The following is a 19,029-nucleotide window of genomic DNA, read 5'->3' as shown; positions in this document are numbered from 1 at the left end:
TAGATTCAGTGTTTTATAAGGTTGTGCAGAGAATGGATGTGTTCGATAAAGTCTGGAAGCCTTATTTTGACCATCTTGAGGAGTATGACATTTCTATGTGAGGGGAATTTAATGTACAGTATGTTTGTGTATTGTAAGTGGAAGCTACTGTGTATTTGTGTGTGTTCGTGGACAGGTGTGGCCATATAGTGTTGTGTATCAAGTATGGTGGTTATGTTGCATTTCTGTTTATTTGTGTTTAATTTTTACTTTTTTGTTTGTATATAAAAAGAAAACGTGTCAGATTGTCACATTCACGAGGTTGGAGTAATAACATGTTCAGCTACTTAAGACATTGGCTAGAATCTAGGTTGTGCCTTTTAGAAATAGGGGAAAATGAACAACTAAGGAAGAATGTTTCACTTATCTCATTGACCTTACAGAACCCGGTCTGGTCTGTCGAGTTTGCTTCGCGAAGCGTTCCCGGAAGAATCCTGATGTTGGTCCTCTGGGTTTAGAAACTCTGTGGTAGACTGTTCATGCTCGCTTTTCGTTACTGCTTGAGGCTATACCGCCCCCTCAATTCCATTGGTAGATTCAATGAGTGGCACTTCACGCAACATCTCAGTTGGTTGGGGTGAGTAAAGATAACCAATCAAAGCTCTCAATTCATTGTTACGAGTGGTCCCACTAAAGTAGGGCATGGGGATGTGTGTGTCTGCCACATAATTAAATATTTATCTCTACTATGGTGTCTGCCACGTTGGCCTATATTACAAACTGGTATGCCCTTTGTCCGTGTATTACCCGCTATCAAAGCCAATCAGATATATTTTTGGTTCTACTCCTCCCCTTTATTTCCCTTTCCCCCTCAGGCAGCCTTATATCATATGCCACATCATGTGCTTTTGGCAAGCAGGTGCTGCCATAGCATTTGAACATTCCTTGTCTATTGAGTCTCATAACAGTCACGATGGAACGTTAGATAGACCAGGGATGAATTGTTGTTGTCAGGTTGGCCAGGAATGTAACCTAGCAGCTGCAGGTTTAGGATGATGTCGTACACACCACGTGGTTGCTCTTAATAAGTACCAGATGAAGATGTACTTTTTGTATAAAGTTTTCACAAGAAGTAAAATATAATGAACTTCATTAACGAAAAAGCATTGTATCTAATTTACAGACGATTTAAGTAGTCCTTCGGGTCCCTATAATAGAGTGGACATAAAGAAAACTACGTATATTCAGATCTTTTAACTATTTGAATAGTATGACACAAAACATAAGACAAAAACGATTTACTGGCAAGTAAAATATATATGCATATATATGCATTCATATTTATCAAGAACATATTTAAATATTTTACACAACCGTAGCTTTAATCAGAGGTTATGTGAACAAATATATATATTGAAATTATAGACATATCAACACATCGAATCTGATCATTTTGAGCACAAATTCGTTTGCTCTTCTCTTGCGGAAGGGCCGTCATCCCGGAAGCGCGTGTTTATTTGTTGAAACTTTATTAAGAACAGACAAATCTTTACCAGTATCTAGCAATAAAGGTTCGGCTCGGGTTCTAAATTAGTATGAGCATCAATATATGCTTAAAGGGCTGCAGTGTCGACATTTCACTGTAAAGAGACATTTGCTTTGCTAGCTAGAAGTAAACAGTCACCTAACGTTAGCTTGCCAGCTACAGCATGTCCAGCGAGGCAGTCCTAACTGTTCGCTTGGTAAGGTCTTTTGAGCACCGAAATTTCAAGCCAGTTGTATTTAGTGGCGTGAATTTAGATCAAACGGTCCAGGAATTTATCCAGTTTGTGAAAAATGGTAAGTATGATTTATCTTTTTGGTAGCTAGCTAAACATTATGTAGGGTGTTCACCCATAACATTATTAATTCAAGGTTTATATAAATATGTGAATGCACTAGAACATTCAGTCAGAAAAATAATAGGCCAAACACCATGTCTCTACCATATATGGTTCAAAAGTTACCGACGATTTACTCTGAGAATTTAGCATGTTTAGAGTGAATGGAATGTCATTCGATGCATGATCAAAAAGTGGTAACTGCTCAATATAACTCTGTGGCGCTGCTCCGCGGCTAACTTCGAACCTCAACTGACCGGCTAGTGGCTGAAAACATGGCATTTTTCTAAATGAAATCCGCTATTAAAATGTGTGTGTATATGTGTGTTATTTCCAATTAAAATGCCATAGAAGCGGCTCCTCTCAACGTAGATCGATTGCGGTTACAGGCAATGAAAGTCAAGGATCACCTCACAACACCAAATATGAGATGCATCCAAGAGCGGTGCAGTCTAAACTAGCAATGGTTACAGCAAATTAACGTTCTTATTTCAACACTATCAAGTACAAGTATATTAAAGTTATAATATTGTGGAAAAGTCTGATTAGTTGTCATTTATAATGACATAGGGCAAAGAATTACGTTTACATTTATTTCGAGAGCCAACCTCTACCACCCTCTTGAATTGCCCCGAATTGCCTCTTGAATTGCCGTGAGTGAACGCCCGACATTATGAAAAATATTACTCAACATTCCATCATCTGCCTTTCTGATTCCATACATGTTGATTTGTCCCTTTTAGAAGTTAGCATGAGAGCCGGTTTACCACCCCCATTCAAGAATTTTGGCTACGGTAAGTTATGGCTGCATTTTTAGTAGTGGCTTCTGCTGCTTACTTCCAAATAGCTATGATTAGTGTGGGCAGACTGGAGCTCCGACGTTACATACAATTACGTTTTTAATTAAAAAAATGACTTATTTCAGCATCAAAAGAATAGCACGCAATTACAAAGAACAATGTAATTGCTGGCTATTCTTTGGGTGCTGAAATCAATTTTTATAACTTAATTTTGTGACGTTGGGGCTCCAGTCCAGTGGTGGATTTTAGTTATCGGCTACCCTACCATTGGCATTGCCCCGTTTGGTGCAGCCCCTAGACCAGGGGTGTCAAAATCATTCCATGGAGAGTCTGGTGTCTGCAGGTTTTTCCTTTCAATTAAGCCAGAGACAACCAGGTGTGGAGAGCTCCAGTGACCTTAATGCATCAATCAAGGGAGGAGTGAAAACCTGCAGACACTCAGCCCTCTGTGGAATGAGTTTGACACCTGTGCCATAGACATTTAATATTGATGGTAGGGTTTAGGAGTCGATTATGTTCTGAGAATGATGCCCGCAACATTTCAAGGTTATCCTTCACTAAACATTGTTGGACCCATTTGGCATGCATTCTTGATACATGCAGTATATTGATATGTCTTAACTTCTACATAATGTATCATTTGAAGACACAATGAAGATCATCCACCAGGCACATGGAGCAAAGGTATTCTCCTTGACACCTGACATATACACCTGTTGAATCTCTCCCATTGTCTATTCTAAATAATTGTTTTACAAAGCCAATCAAAATGATAAATGTCCTGTTTGCAGACGAATGAGTTGGTGATGAGTTTGGAGGATGATGACAAGCTTATTCTGCAAGATGGACTAACCCTAAGAGATGCGGGCATTGGTATAGTCATCTTGTTTTTGTACACAGGGGAAGAGTTACGGGGGGGGGGGGGGGTAGATGGGGTCTTCCTGGGGCAAACCGCTATACGTCTACATTATAAAAAGACTATACAGTGCCCGTTGGAAATTATTCAGACCCCTTGACTATTTCCACATTTTGTTATATTACAGCCTTATTCTAAAATGGAATAATAAAAATAAAATCTGAGCCATGAGGTTGAAGCAATTGTCCTTAAGAGCTCTGAGACAAGTTTGTGTCGAGGCACAGAACTGAGGAAGGGTACCAAAACATTTCTGCAGCAGTTTGGAACCACCAAGACTATTCCTAGAGCTCGCTGCCTGGCCAAACTGAGCAATCGGGGGAGAAGGGCCTTCGTTAGGGAGGTGACCAAGAACCCCATGGTCACTCTGACTGAGCTCCAGAGTTCCTCTGTGGAGATATGAGAACCTTCCAGAAGGACAACCATCTCTGCAGCACTCCACCAATCAGACCTTTATGGTACAGTGGTGAGACAGAAGCCACTCCTCAGTAAAAGGCACATGACAGCCTGATTGGAGTTTGATGTATTCACTATTATTCTAAAATATAGTAAAAAAAAAACCTGGAATGAGTAGGTGTCCAAACTTTTGACTGGTACTGTATGTGTATTCGGAAAGTATTCAGACCCCTTGACTTATTTTTTTTGCAAGTGTTTTAAAAATAAAAAATATACCTTATTTACATAAGTATTCAGACCGTTTGTGTGTGTATTTTATGAGTTGGAACTGCATTCAGGCAACATCCTGGTAATTAAATATTGTCAAAGTGAAGGGTCTTATTTTATTCCTGTTTTTTTGTTTCAGCAAATGAAACAGAATTGGCCTTCTTCAGGAAAGAGGATTATAAGCTCTTTAAAGCCAACCCCCAACCGGCCTGGTGGTAAGGGCCTTCATCCCCCACTTCACCACGGAAGAGGGGATTCTGATCTGACATGGAGGATACACATGAATGGAAGATTGGGGGGGGGGGGGGGGTGACATGTGCCTTCAGACCTAAGTTTGAGTATTTTAATTTAACATGCCATATATATATATATATATATAAAAAACATGTTTTTGCCTCTTATACATCTCCACTGAAATGCACTTTCCATTTATTTGGTGGTGTTGAATATGATTATGGTTGTACATGGATTTTCTTTGTACTTATTAGTTTCCTGTAAGACCTGTTTTATTACTGTAAACATTATTCCAAATTAAATCACTGGTTTGAAATGAGTCATCTAAAAAGCTTTATTGCATAAGTACAGTGAAGTATTTTCCCCCTTGCTGAAATGGGTCCAAATATGGCACATAAGCTTTAATATTCAATAGGAAAAAAAAATGTATTCTTACCCAAGGAGAAACCACTGGCTTTGCTCATTCTAGTTTTTACAAGTAAATACGGTACTGCATTACACACACTCACAAATGAATCACAAAAGGCCCTTTATCACAGCTATACACTGTACCAGGCAAGATGGGTCCATAGACTCATGCTGCTTAATGCCAAGTTCTGACTCAACAGGAACCGGGATTTGTCAGACCAGGTGATGTTTTTCCACTCAATTGTCCAGTGTTGGTGATTGCGTGCCCAATGGAGCATCTTATTTTTAGCTGATCGGAGTGGAACCCAGTATGGACAAGGATCGATGAATTGTGAGTTCCACGATACCTTTCTGCACACCACTTGTACTGCACAATTATTTGTCTGTTTTTGGTCTGCCTGTGCACGATTCTTGACATTTTCCTTCGACCTCTCATCAACGAGCTGTTTTCACCCACAGGAATGCCGCTGACTGGGTATGTTTGGTTTGTCGCATCATTCTCGGTAAACCCTAGACATTGTATGTGAAAATCCCAGGAGTGAGGCTGTTTTTTAGATATTGGATCCGGCGCACCTGGCCCAGACGATCATACCACATTCAGTTGCCCATTTTAACATTCAATCGAACTGTAACTGACTGGCTCAATGCCATTTCCATTTTCATAAACTGGGTGGTGTACCTAATAAACTGGCTGGTGAGTGTATATCGCACCTTATGTGTGCGCTGAAGACACTTTCCTTCAGTTAATTGTTCATTTCCCAGGTTGACAGTAGTTTTGTGACTGATGTGTCCAGTCTCCTTACATAATGATGTTGTTAGGACTGGAGCTGCTGTGGTAGCGAAACTAATGCAAAACTCATGACTCCAATATTAGTAGGCAGTGTTTAGACTGTCCACTTTGAAGTGCTAAGACAGAGTGGCTATATAACGAATGGAACAAAAATTAACAGGGCCTGCTACCATTATAACCTATTCAGCTGTCAGATGTGGGCGTTAACAAGCAAGAACTGAGATGGAAAGATAATGGTGGAGAAATGTCAAGAGGAGTTATTTTCGTATAGAGGGAGGGGATTCTATACGTAATGCAAAGATGGGAGAACTATAAGGCCAATAGGAGTTGTTCATGTACATACAAGGAGTGACTGACTATATGTGCAATGTAAAGACGGGAAAAACTATAAAGTCAGAACTCTGTGATTAGAGAATTTAGTATTTTCCATGGAAGGGCTCGGCTCTGTTACATTTGTAATAAAGTCTAAATTGAATTCACAAGTTCCGGTATCTGTGCAAATATTTGACTCAAGATATTCCACAACACTGCACACAGACTGTCTGTCTGGAAGCGACAGCGCAGTAACACACAGCTGAATAACAAAGACTGACTGTATTAACTAGGTCTCTAACACTAATCCTTATACAGACTTCTGTCTATACATTTTTTTCCTATTTCAGGGTCAAGTGCAGCTTATCAGTTGAGGCTCAATTCAGGCACTTCTGGTTGGTAAATCTTGTCAAATAGTGGGTTTGGAGATTTGAACATGCTGAAATTGACCAGAAAGTGGTCTCTTCACTTTACCCAAGAGAAGCTTAGAGGTCTAGTCAAAAATGAAATGTCTTGCTATGATACTCAGTGAAAGTGATACATATCTGTTCATGTTTCTTAACCCAGTTAAACAAAGAGCGTACATCATTTATCATAACAGAAGGTTATATATACCTATATATATAACAGAAGGTTATGTATATTGAACTTGAGGTAACCTTTCAGTATTTCAGTTTCTAGAAAAATAGTAACACTTTTCTTGAGTTTGTTTCTTATTTGGATTTTAAAATTAAGTTGCATTAAAAAGTGTCAGTGTGTGTCAGACAAAATATGTACAACGAACCATCCCTTTCATCAGAGCTAGAAAATGGATTTGCACTGAGTCTCTACTTGACCGTCACACATCACCACTTAAGTCCCTGGGCAGCACGCCATTGGCTGTGTCCTCTTGGGTCTGAGGAGGGTGGTGGCATGGACTCTCCCAGCCTCGACGTATCTTTGCCAGTCTGAACGCCAGGCAGGGCAGTGCCAGGAAGAGCCGACCCACCAGGACCAGACAGGGCAGGATCAGTGCCAGCAGGTATGTGGGGGGCATGTAGTAAGGGTAAGCAAATGAGAAGAAAGCAAAGTCCCAGCTGAAGAAGAGGGTGTGCATGATGGAGAGAGTCAAGGCAGCGTACCCCAACCCTGACTGGAGACAGATGATAGAAAACCGCTCAAAATGTTGCAATAAACTACGGGTGCATACAAAAGTGTCAAGTATCGTGCTGTTAGCTACTCACCTGTACAAAAGTGAACTCTCTCCAACTGAGAGCGTTACCCACCGAGGGTAGAGATGTGATGGCCAGAAGAGTCAGAACACCAAGTCCCAGAATGCCAGAGGACAGATAAAAGTCCGATCTCCACACCTGAGGCTCCTCCCAGGAATGCTCCACTCCCGCCTTCACCTGAAAGGGCACAAAGACCGGTTAGTGGAAAACCAAATGATTCACTGATGCAGTTAAAAGCATTAAAACACTGGGAGACTGTGAGAAAAGTGTGAGAGGAACACTTAATCTGTGGATCAACTAATGAGCGCGCACTGCCTTCTCCCACTTGTGAACAACGCTCTATGGGAGAGCTGGATGCGTGAGAGCATCCTGCCCCCAAGAATCAGCTCTTAACGGAGTCAGTCTGTTAATTAGGCCTCAGCCACACTCTGTCACGTCTAGTTCAAAATGCAGCCCCGGCCTACTGCTCCACAGCAGTGACATCACCAACCACGGTTGGTAACATTTTATTTGGATAGTCCCCTACTGATGGATTATAGATGTTCAACTAGCTATGAGTTCAACCTGTTCAACTGACTCCAACCACTCACCTGTCTGTACGCTGCATCCAGCAGCCTGTATTGGGAAGCCTTGCGCATGGTCAGACACATACTGTAGACCGCATGCAGCCCGGCACATAGGAAGCTCAGCAGGCCTAGCTGTTTGCGTCTCCCCATCCAGTGGTCTAGCCAGCCGGGGAAGTGGCTGTACTTTGTTCCCCGGACCAGCTGCAGTGCGGCAGCCCACAGTCCCGGGAGGTAGACTAGCGCCAGGATCACCAGGGCCACTGCTGGCAGCGTCTCGTTCATCGTCTCCAGGGGTAGCTGGTAGAAGTTGTTTTGCCCCCGGGACAGATAGGGCATGAGAACACCACGCAGGAAGTTGTAGCCGTAGAAGAAAAGGATGAGGAGGAAGGTGACCATTAGGGGGCCACCCCAGGATGGGAAGAGGCGCAGGGGGGCGTCCTCAACGTGCCTAGAGCTAGCAAGGCCTCCCATGTCCACCGCCAGGAAACTCATACAGCGAGCCAGCTGGATCACAGTTCTCTTGGCCTCAGGACAGTCACTGCTGATCAGGACCTGGGAGGGGCAGGGGGAAGAGGACTGATTAGGAGAAATTGAGGCTCACATTGTGTGGGTGAGTGCCTGTCGGTGTGCTAAGTCTATAACTACATACAGTGACAATAAAAAGTATGTGAACCCTTTTGAATTACCTGGATTTCTGCATAAATTGGTCATCACATCTGATCTGATCTTCGTCTAAGTCACAACAATAGATAAACATAGTGTGCTTAAACCAATAACACACAAACTATTGTATTTTTCTTGTCTATATTGAATACATATTTTAAACATTCACAGTGTAGGTTGGAAAAAGTATGTGAACCCCTAGGCTAATGACTTCTCCAAAAGCTAATTGGAGTCAGGAGTCAGCTAACCTGGAGTCCAACCAATGAGACGAGATTGGAGATGTTGTTAGAGCTGCCTTGCCCTATAAAAAAACACTCACAAAAAGCATTGCCTGATGTGAACCATGCCTCGAACAAAACAGATCTCAGAAGACTTGCATAAAGCTGGAAAGGGTTACAAAAGTATCTCTAAAAGCCTTGATGTTCATCAGTCCACGGTAAGACAAATTGTCTATAAATGGAGAAAGCTCAGCACTGTTGCTACTCTCCCTAGGAGTGGCCGTCCTGCAAAGATGACTGCAAGAGCACAGCGCAGAATTCTCAATGAGGTTAAAAATAATCTTAGAGTGTCAGCTAAAGACTTACAGAAATCTCTGGAACATGCTAACATTTCTGTTGACGAGTCTACAATATGTTAAACACTAAACAAGAATGGTGTTCATGGAAGGTCACTACGGAAGAAGTCACTGCTGTCCAAAAAAACCCACTGCTGCACATCTGAAGTTTGCAAAATAACACCTGGATGTTCCAGCGAGCTACTTGCAAAATATTCTGTGGATAGATTAAACTACAGTTGAGTTGTTTGGAAGGAACACACAATACTATGTGTGGAGAAAAAAAGGCAGAGCACACCAACATCAAAACTCATACCAACTGTAAAGTACGGTGGAGGGAGCATCATGGTTTGGGGCTGCTTTGCAGCCTGAGGGCCTGGAGAGCTTGATATCATCGACGGAAAAATGAATTCCCAAGTTTATCAATACATTTTGCAGGAGAATGTTAGGCTATCCGTCTGCCAATTGAAGCTCAACAGAAGTTGGGTGATGCAACTGGACAACGACCCAAAACACAGTAAATCAACAACAGAATGGCTTCAACAGAAGAAAATACGCCTCCTGGAGTGGCCCCAGTCAGTCCTGACCTCAACCCGATTGAGATGCTGTGGCATGACCTCAAGAGAACAGTTCACACCAGACATCCCAAGAATATTGCTGAACTGAAACTTCTCCTGACCTTGCAGGTCTGATCCGCAACTACAGAAAACGTTTGGTTGAAGTTATTGCTGCCAAAGGAGGGTCAACCAGTTATTAAGGGTTCAAATACTTTTCCCACCCTGCACTGTGAATGTTTACATGGCGGGTTCAATAAAGACATGAACATGTATAATTGTTCGTGTGTTATTAGTTTAAGCAGACTGTGTTCGTCTATTATTGTTACCTAGATGAAGATCAGATCAAATTTGATGACCAATTTATGCAGAAATCCAGGTATTTCCAAAGGGTTCACATTCTTTTTCTTGCCACTGTATACAATGTGTGGAGTTGTATGTACAGTATATACATGATTACTCTCTTACCTGCCTGCTGCCGTCATGAGCTCCAGTCTGCAGGGCCCAGGCTGAGACCACATTGAAGCCCTTCACCACTCTGCTCTCTGGGAACAGCTCTGCCAGCCTCTCAGCGTTAGATGGCTCTCCACTGTTAAGCTTGGTGGCATTGCTCACATCCACCAGCACCTTCCCAGCCAGCACATCCCTCAACCCCACCAGGGTGTGGTAGTGTTCAGGGTAGAGAGCAGCAAAGACAACTTTCTCTGTGCCAACCATCGCCTCCCGCTGTGTGAGAAGCTGAACCCCATCAGGAAACTGTCCGGTGGCTATATGCTTTGGGTCACGGCTGCCGACCACTACCCTATAACCACAGGCAACTAATCGCACAGCCAGGGAGCGGGAGTAATCACCTGAGCCTAGGATGCCTACTGTGGGGTTTCCCGGGTCACAGGGCAGGGATTCCTCTGGGGTGTCAAATGAGTTGGACAGCAGGGGTGTCCTCATGTCGCCAAGAGGCATGTTGGACCTGTAGAGCTGGAAGAGGCGTTGATGCTGTTATTACATACTATTAATACTACACATTGTAATTACATAGTTTTTTCATATATTCATAGTAACTATATTAAGTTCAACTATGGCACTATAATGCAAACAAGAGCCATATCCACATGAAATAGCCATATCATTCTTGGAGCATTTCACATTATGCTACACTCGCATTAACATCTGCTAACCATGTGTATGTGACAAATAATATTTGATTTGACAAATTGAATATATGAGTACTACTTGTAGCCTACATCTCTGCTGTAATACTGCCACTAAATTCTGGCATGGCCTTACATTTTCATCATGCAACCATTCAAATATCATATGCCCTTTTCCCTGTCCAAATATCAAATGATGTAGTGTCCTCTGCTAACTACACAACATCAAATCAAAGTTTATTTGTCACGTGCGCCGAATACAACAGGTGTATGCAACAGTGAAATGCTTACTTACAGGCTCTAACCAATAGTGCAAAAAAAGGTATTAGGTGAACAATAGGTAGGTAAGTAAAGAAATAAAACAACAGTAAAAAGACAAGCTATATACAGTAGCGAGGCTATAAAAGTAGCGAGGCTACATACAGACACCGGTTAGTCAGGCTGATTGAGGTTCTATGTACATGTAGATATGGTTTAAGTGACTATGCATATATGATCAACAGAGTGTAGCAGTAGCGTAAAAGAGGGGTTGGTGGGTGGGACACAATGCAGATAGCCCAGTTAGCCAATGTGCGGGAGCACTGGTTGGTCGGTCCAATTGAGGTAGTATGTACATGAACGTATAGTTAAAGTGACTATGCATATATGATAAACAGAGAGTAGCAGCAGCGTAAAAAGAGGGGTGGGGGGAGGGCACACAATGCAAATAGTCCAGGTAGCCATTTGATTACCTGTTCAGGAGTCTTATGGCTTGGGGCTAATAACTGTTGAGAAGCCTTTTTGTCCTAGACTTGGCACTTCGGTACCGCTTGCCATGCGGTAGAAGAGAGAACAGTCTGACTGAGGTGGCTGGGTTCTTTGACAATTTTTAGGGCCTTCCTCTGACACCGCCTGGTGTAGAGGTCCTGGATGGCAGGCAGCTTAGCCCCAGTGATGTACTGGGCCGTACGCACTACCCTCTGTAGTGCCTTGCGGTCGGAGGCCGAGCAATTGCCGTACCAGGCAGTGATGCAACCAGCAACCATGCTCTCGATGTTGCAGCTGTAGAACCTTTTGAGGATCTCAGGACCCATGCCAAATCTTTTTAGTTTCCTTAGGGGGAATAGGCTTTGTCGTGCCCTCTTCACGACTGTCTTGGTTTGTTTGGACTATTCTAGTTTGTTGTTGATGTGGACACCAAGGAACTTGAAGCTCTCGACCTGCTCCACTACAGCCCCGTCGATGAGAATGGGGGCGTGCTCGGTCCTCCTTTTTCTGTAGTCCACAATCATCTCCTTAGTCTTGGTTACGTTGAGGGATAGGTTGTTATTCTGGCACCACCTGGCCAGGTCTCTGACCTCCTCTCTATAGGCTGTCTCGTCGTTGTCGGTGATCAGGCCTACCACTGTTGTGTCGTCTGCAAACTTAATGATGGTGTTGGAGTCGTGCCTGGACATGCAGTTGTGGGTGAACAGGGAGTACAGGATGGGACTGAGCATGCACCCCTGGGGAGCTCCAGTGTTGAGGATCAGTGTGGCAGATGTGTTGCTACCTACCCTCACCACCTGGGGGAGGCCTGTCAGGAAGTCCAGGATCCAGTTGCAGAGGGAGGTGTTTAGTCCCAGGATCCTTAGCTTAGTGATGAGCTTTGAGGGTACTATGGTGTTGAACGCTGAGCTGTAATCAATGAATAGCATTCTCACATAAGTGTTCCTTTTGTCCAGGTGGGAAAGGGCAGTGTGGAGTGCAATTGAGATTGTATCATCTGTGGATCTGTTTGGGCGGTGCGCAAATGGGAGTGGGTCTAGGGTTTCTGGGATAATGGTGTTGATGTGAGCCATTACCAACCTTTCAAAGCGCTTCATGGCTACGGACGTGAGTGCTACGCGTCTGTAGTTATTTAGGCAGGTTGCCTTTGTGTTCTTGGGCACAGGGAATATGGTGGTCTGCTTGAAACATGTTGGTATTACAGACTCAATCAGGGACATGTTGAAAATGTCAGTGAAGACACCTGCCATTTGGTCAGAACATGCCCGGAGCACACGTCCTGGTAATCCGTCTGGTCCCGCAGCCTTGTGTATGTTGACCTGTTTAAAGGTCTTACTCACGTCGGCTACGGAGAGTGTGATCACACAGTCGTCCGGAACAGCTGATACTCTCATGCATGCCTCAGTGTTGCTTGCCTCGAAGCGAGCAAAGAAGTGATTTGGCTCGTGTCACTGGTCAGCTCGCGACTGTGCTTCTCTTTGTAGTCTTTAATAGTTTGCAACCCCTTCCACATAAGACGAGCGTTGGAGCCGGTGTAGTATGATTCAATCTTAGCCCTGTATTGACGCTTTGCCTGTTTGATGGTTCTTCGCAGGATTTCTTGTAAGCTTCCGGGTTAGAGTCCCGCACCTTGAAGGCGGCAGCTCTACCCTTTAGCTCAGTGCGAATGTTGCCTGTAATCCATGGCTTCTGGTTGACTGATGTGGTGTACTCCTCAATGCCATCGGAAGAGTCCCGGAACATGTTCCAGTCTGTGATAGCAAAACAGTCCTGTAGTTTAGCATCTGCTTCATCTGACCACTTTTTTATAGACTGAGGCCAAAACTATGTGGACACCTGCTTGTCGAACATCTCATTCCAAAATCATGACCATTAATATGGAGTTGGTCTCCCCTTTGCTGCTATAACAGCCTCCACTCTTCTGGGAAGGCTTTCCATTATATGTTGCAACACTGCTGTGGGGACTTGATTCCATTCAGCCACAAGAGCATTAGTGAGGTTGGGCACTGATGTTGGACGATCAGATCTGGCTCAGTCGGCGTTCCAATTCATCCCAAAGGTGTTTGATGGGGTTGAGGTCAGGGCTCTGTGCAGGTGTAACGGATGTGAAATAGCTAGCTAGTTAGCGGTGGTGCGCGCTAAATAGCGTTTCAGTCGGTGACGTCACTTGCTCTGAGACCTTGAAGTAGTGTTTCCCCTTGCACTGCAAGGGCTGCGGCTTTTGTGGAGCGATGGGTAACGATGCTTCGTGGGTGACTGTTGTTGATGTGTGCAAAGGGTCCCTGGTTCGCGCCCGGGTATGGGCGACGGGAGGGTCTAAAGTTATACTGTTACACGGGCCAGTCAAGTCCTTCCACACCGATCTAGACAAACCATTTCTGTATGGACCTCGCTTTGTGCACGGAGGCACTGTCATGCTGAAACAGGAAAGGGCCTTCGCCAAACTGTCATTGTGTGCTGTAGCATTACAATTCCCCTTCACTGGAACTAAGGGGCTTCGCCCGAACCATGAAAATCAGCCTCAGACCATTATTCCTCCTCCACCAAGCTTGTGAGGCCTACCACTTTGCGGCTGAGCCATTGAAGTTCCTAGACTTTTCCACTTCCCGATAACAGACTTTACAGTTGACCAGGGCAGCTCTTGCAGGGCAGAAATTCGACGAACTGACTTGTTGGAAAGGTGGCATCCTACAACGGTGCCACGTTGAAAGTCATGGAGCTCTTCAGTAAGGCCATTCTACTGCCAATGTTTGTCTATAGAGATTGCATGGCTGTGTGCTTGATTTTATACGCCTGTCAGCAACGGGTGTGGCTGAAATAGCCGAATCCACTTATTTGAAGGTGTCCACATACTTATGTGTAAGAAATGCATTTATTTAACACTGCCAAACAGCACGACAAGCAGTGGCGACTTGTCATTCAGAGCAGAGTCACACCTGTTTTGAGCCCTGCATTTTAGTATGTTTTTGGGGGGAGGGGGCCCTTCCTGTTTTGCATGTTATTTTGGCATTAAACGTGTCACATATCAGTTTGCAAACAATGTAAAAAAATATATATATATCATTGAGTTAATAACGCTGCATATAAACATGGTCTTATTTTGTTTTCTTGAGTAAGGCAGCTCCAAAATGCAGGTGTTTCAGCCTATAGCTCAGTGCTTTTTGTGGTGGTGGGACAAGCCAGCAGAAAATACGGAGCGTTGCGACGTCATTGGCTCAGTGTTCTGTCACTCATGGGGACACTACGTCACCGCCAAGTCTAAGGGGAGACCTCAAATTCTAGCCCCTTGAGTGATGCCATAGAGTTACATTAGAAGGGCTCATCCATGAAGGCTCAATGTCATTGGCCACAGATAAAATTATGTCAAATCACGTTATATGTACAGTAGCTTTTTGCACAATAGCTTTGATTGAACTGATCATGTCAACATCATACTTTAACATTTTTAGCTAGCTGTCATCATCATGAATCAAGTCGACAATCTACTGGCAAATCATTTTTAATCATTGTCATATGAAGAGCAATTATAGATTAAATGTATTGGGGCTCATTGGCCATTGGACATAAACATTGGAAATGTTGGAAATATCAAATTCAACAATGAGTGGTTTGGAAGGAATCAGTGGCTAACTGCAAGTATTACAAAGCAATCATTAGCCTGCTATTCAGTGGAGTGGCTGTGTGGTGGAGTGGCTCTTTTCCTAGTTTTAAAATTATAAACATTCAACATTGGCCATGCTGTCAATGAAGCATGATTTGTGCCGCGCTCAACTGTTAACTCTGAACGGCAAAATCTGACTTTTGTGAGTTCAAGACAATTGGAAACTCGGGGAAAAACGTTTTGAACTTTCATCCAACTCGGAATTGTACATTCGGAACTCGGGCCTCTTTCTAGAGCTACAACCTGAACATTACTGACGTCATTATGATTCTACCATTTTTTCCCCTGAGTTCCCAGTTGTCTTGAAAGCACCATAAATCCAGAGAATGCCAGACATTGATGACAAAGTTTGATGATCAAATTTGCCCACGAAGGACCACCACGCCACCTTCCTGTTCAAGTGAGCACAGCACAACAAGGTGAGTCTAATGTCTTGTATGCTGCTGCATAAATGATGTAATATGCCAGGGAGATATGTATACTGTAGCTAAGAAAGTAATACTAAGTGTATGTTGTGTAGTAAGCTTTTAGTAGCCCATGTGCCTCACCCTAATAATTTGGTCTATTTTCCCCTCTTAATTTTGCCTACTGTTCTGACTTGGTGGTGCACATGTAGCCTATAACTTGTTTAAGAGAAATGTAATCATTGACAATTGTAAGCGCTTTCATTGTTTACATGCCCCCTTTATTTATCCTATGGTTCTGACTTGGTGTACAGGGAGAACACTGTAAGAATGGCCCATGTTCTGAATTCTGTTGCTGTACATTTCAAAAGTGCTGAACAGTTATATTTACTACGTCCGTCCTAGCTCGCTCATTAATGTCTTAATCGAAATGACAGATTGCCTCTTTTCTTCTTGTCGTCCACTTTGGCCATAGTTTGTACATCAATTGTCAGTAGAAACCACACTTGTTTAACCCTCCTGCTGTGTTCCAGTCAAATTGGACCGATTTAAAGTTCTCTCTCTGAAAAATGTTGTTAATTTAATTGTCATATGGTTCCATGACTTTGTCCACACAGGGCATCTGAACACACAAAACACATTTGGATGATTTTCATAAACTTTGGGGTGTTTTATTTAACCTTTGTACACCTATGGTGTTCCCAGTCAGTAGATGGGTGAGACTACAATTAGTGTATAAAATTGAGTTCTGGCACATGCCCATTCATCAGATGGACACACTTCTCCTCCCAGCCCCCACATGGATGTGTTTGAGCACACACACACTCCCCTTCTTGGCTTCCATGGCAACCCCCACGGGAACCTTTTCCCAATAGAATCTTTCCCCCAGGGAAACACACCTGTGGCATTCTCACAAGCAATCGCAACATTGTTTCAACAATATATAGAACTTTTCTTGCAGCTATTGTATATAAAGCTTTTTGAGGTCTTGCTCACAATTCATTCTGTGGCAACACAATGACCAAACGATATACTGTATGTGAGGCTCTTGATCATATCTTTGATCATGACACTGGAGAAGAGGAGAGAGTCCTTGTTGAACTTGGACACAAAGTAGTCTGTGATAAATATCACAATATGTTTCATCTGAGAATTTGTTAAAAGTCAAAATAATCCATACATTACGTGTTTCTTTTACTCAAAAACGAGTTGTATGAGCTCAGGTCAATGAGGCCTACAGGCCATAAATAGCAAATAGAAGTTGTAATGTTCTTGTAATGTTCTTGTAAACTTGTAATGTTCACAAGAACTTAAGTTTATAAAAATATCTAACACAACATTAGGTGATCATATATTTATTATTATGGATTTATAATCAGCTATAATTGGGCGGCAATTTGGACCGGGAACAGAATTAATTAACATGAAACGAACACAACAGGAGGATTAACCAAGTCAGACATATCAGCTATGTTTTTTTTAAAGGCCGTAAAAGAGAGAATGAATTCTTTCGCTGCAAGACAAGGCTCCGTTGATAGCCAGGTGTAGCAGTTGTGAGGTTTTAGGTCTCTGCTGTTGGGACAGCTTTATGTAGGCTCTAGCAGTTTGTGGGAAACATTTGTCACCATTATAGTGCAATTCATGTATTGTTTAGTGTTGTTTTGGGGTGTGTAGTGGCTTTGCTGGAATTGCATCCCACATGTTGTTGTTTTTTGCCCCACCAAGATGTCCATTCTAAAATCGCCACGGACGACAAGGGAATAATATCACAAGTATTGTATGCCAATAGTTTGTTATTCGAGGCGCATATTCATTGCACTTACGTGTGTTGTTTATGAAGCAGAATCCGTCATATGCCTTGCAGATGCCGAACTGCGTTACAACAAGACTCTGCCCACATCGCTCCGCCCGTCTGTGTCTGTGTACGGAAGATAACTATGGCCGTGCAGAACACCCGTGCAACATGCAGTTCCTTATGATCCGATTAGACAGATAATATACACAGAAGATAATAATAGCTAAGCGGTTTCATAGTATATTATGAAATTAGCTGTTGTGTAAAATGTGCCATGTAAAAACACACTGGTATATGATACGAAAGGTTGCTGTATCTTTATTGGACTTTCAGTCACATAATTCGTTATTTAACAAATATATATATTATATTAGATTTATATGTAATAATATTATGTCATAAAGTTGTTACATATGCGGTTTGTACAATTGTGCGCACTTACTAAGGCAGGAAAGTAAAAACAATTTCTGGGCAACAGATTACAGACTTTTCCCGACAGGTGTCACTGTTGAACTGTGCTTGGACAGAGTCAGAGAGAGGTGACTGAGGTGCCTTACCAAACGTTGGCGGTGCTGCTCACTTTGAGATGTTTTCAACATCAAAACTGTAGTGTACTTATGAAATAAGTCCATGTCCCAGGCAACCTGTTATGTAGATCCATATGATTCAATTCAAAGAGAATGGTAAAGATAAGAGATACAAATTTAGGATTTTATTCAGCTCTGATCTTTTCTATTCATTTGAGGTTTAGGCAGAAATACCATACCAATGACATGGGATGTGAATTCAACTTATAACTTTAAGGTCAGAAAAAAAACGTGTTGGGGACTGGAAGGAGACTCCCACAAGGCTGACATCGGTTCCTGTTCTGGGGTGTGTGTGTTGGGGTTAGGCGGGTAACCTGTCACTCTGCTGAGCATTGTGGGCTCTGTGGAGTAGAGGTGCCAAAGTCACCCCGAGGAGGGCAGAGAAGTCTCCCTCTCATAACTCAGGTCACAGCTCTGACACCTAACTACCTAATTAGGCATCATCTACAATATCCCTTTGCAGTTTAAGCATACACACACACACACACACACACACACACACACACACACACACACACACACACACACACACACACACACACACACACACACACACACACACACACACACACACACACACACACCTACCTACCTACCTACCTACCTACCTACCTACATGTATTGGAGCTTTCTGACTTTCATGGTCATCTGAGATAGTCATCGCCATAAGATGCTTATATGTAGAGTATAGCCAATTATGCACAGATGGTGCACTATATACACAAAAGTATGTGGACAAATTAGTGGATTTGGCTATTTCAGCCACACCCGTTGCTGACAGGTGTATAACATCGAACACACAGCCATGCAATCTCCATGACAAACATTGGCAGCAGAATGGCCTTACTGAAGAGCTCAGTGACTTTCAACGGGGCACTGTCATAGGATGCCACCTTTCCAACAAGTCACTTCATCAAATTTCTGCCCTGCTAGATCTGCCCCAGTCAACTGTAAATGCTTTCATCGTGAAGTGGAAACCTCTAGGAGCAAGAACAGATCAGCCGCAAAGTGGTAGGCCACACAAGCTCACAGAACATCAGAACATCAGCACAAGAACTGTTCGCCAGCTTCATGAAATTGGTTTCCATGGCTGAACAGCCGCACACAAGCCTAAGATCACCATGAGCAATGCCAAGTGTCGGCTGGAGTGGTGTAAAGCTC

General features: G+C 43.1%; 2 protein-coding genes across 5 annotated transcripts; one reads left to right on the top strand and one right to left on the bottom strand.

Annotated features, from left to right (window-relative positions):
* The first annotated feature begins 1,457 nt into the window (after positions 1-1,457).
* c3h2orf76 (chromosome 3 C2orf76 homolog) lies at positions 1,458-4,788 on the top strand. Its single transcript, XM_071146717.1, has 5 exons — positions 1,458-1,818; positions 2,603-2,653; positions 3,306-3,343; positions 3,451-3,532; positions 4,375-4,788. Exons 1-5 carry the CDS (start codon positions 1,689-1,691, stop codon positions 4,452-4,454), a joined length of 381 nt encoding a protein of 126 aa, XP_071002818.1. The 5' UTR covers positions 1,458-1,688; the 3' UTR covers positions 4,455-4,788.
* On the bottom strand, positions 4,779-17,425 carry LOC139402773 (STEAP family member 3, metalloreductase). Of its 4 annotated transcripts, none has more exons than XR_011633268.1 (6): positions 17,310-17,425; positions 9,995-10,501; positions 7,781-8,308; positions 7,203-7,367; positions 6,595-7,111; positions 4,779-6,213 (listed from the first exon to the last, which is right to left on the bottom strand). XR_011633268.1 is itself a non-coding variant. In XM_071146699.1 (5 exons), the coding sequence occupies exons 2-5, from the start codon at positions 10,484-10,486 to the stop codon at positions 6,818-6,820; spliced, it is 1,479 nt and encodes a 492-aa protein (XP_071002800.1). In that variant the 5' UTR covers positions 10,487-10,501; positions 17,310-17,406; the 3' UTR covers positions 4,779-6,817. The 4 variants fall into 4 exon arrangements, 2 of the variants coding, with proteins under 2 accessions (XP_071002800.1, XP_071002807.1); XR_011633269.1 differs by lacking the exon at positions 17,310-17,425 and adding an exon at positions 11,406-15,656; XM_071146699.1 differs by having other exon boundaries at positions 4,779-7,111; positions 17,310-17,406.
* Between the last annotated feature and the right edge of the window lie 1,604 nt (positions 17,426-19,029).

The sequence above is a fragment of the Oncorhynchus clarkii genome, chromosome 3 (assembly GCF_045791955.1).
Source record: "Oncorhynchus clarkii lewisi isolate Uvic-CL-2024 chromosome 3, UVic_Ocla_1.0, whole genome shotgun sequence".
NCBI classification, from domain to species: Eukaryota; Metazoa; Chordata; class Actinopteri; order Salmoniformes; family Salmonidae; genus Oncorhynchus; species Oncorhynchus clarkii.
This window is presented reverse-complemented; position numbering and strand designations above follow the sequence as displayed.

Excerpts from the sequence above, each read along its gene's own strand:
- c3h2orf76 (XM_071146717.1), top strand. The coding sequence starts at position 1,689 with ATGTCCAGCGAGGCAGTCCTAACTGTTCGCTTGGTAAGGTCTTTTGAG. Across the intron at positions 2,654-3,305 it reads ATTCAAGAATTTTGGCTACG|ACACAATGAAGATCATCCAC; the intron begins GTAAGTTATGGC and ends TATCATTTGAAG. Across the intron at positions 3,344-3,450 it reads ACCAGGCACATGGAGCAAAG|ACGAATGAGTTGGTGATGAG; the intron begins GTATTCTCCTTG and ends TCCTGTTTGCAG.
- LOC139402773 (XM_071146699.1), bottom strand. The coding sequence starts at position 10,486 with ATGCCTCTTGGCGACATGAGGACACCCCTGCTGTCCAACTCATTTGAC. Across the intron at positions 8,309-9,994 it reads CTCATGACGGCAGCAGGCAG|GTCCTGATCAGCAGTGACTG; the intron begins GTAAGAGAGTAA and ends TGCCCCTCCCAG. Across the intron at positions 7,112-7,202 it reads GAGAGTTCACTTTTGTACAG|TCAGGGTTGGGGTACGCTGC; the intron begins GTGAGTAGCTAA and ends ATCTGTCTCCAG.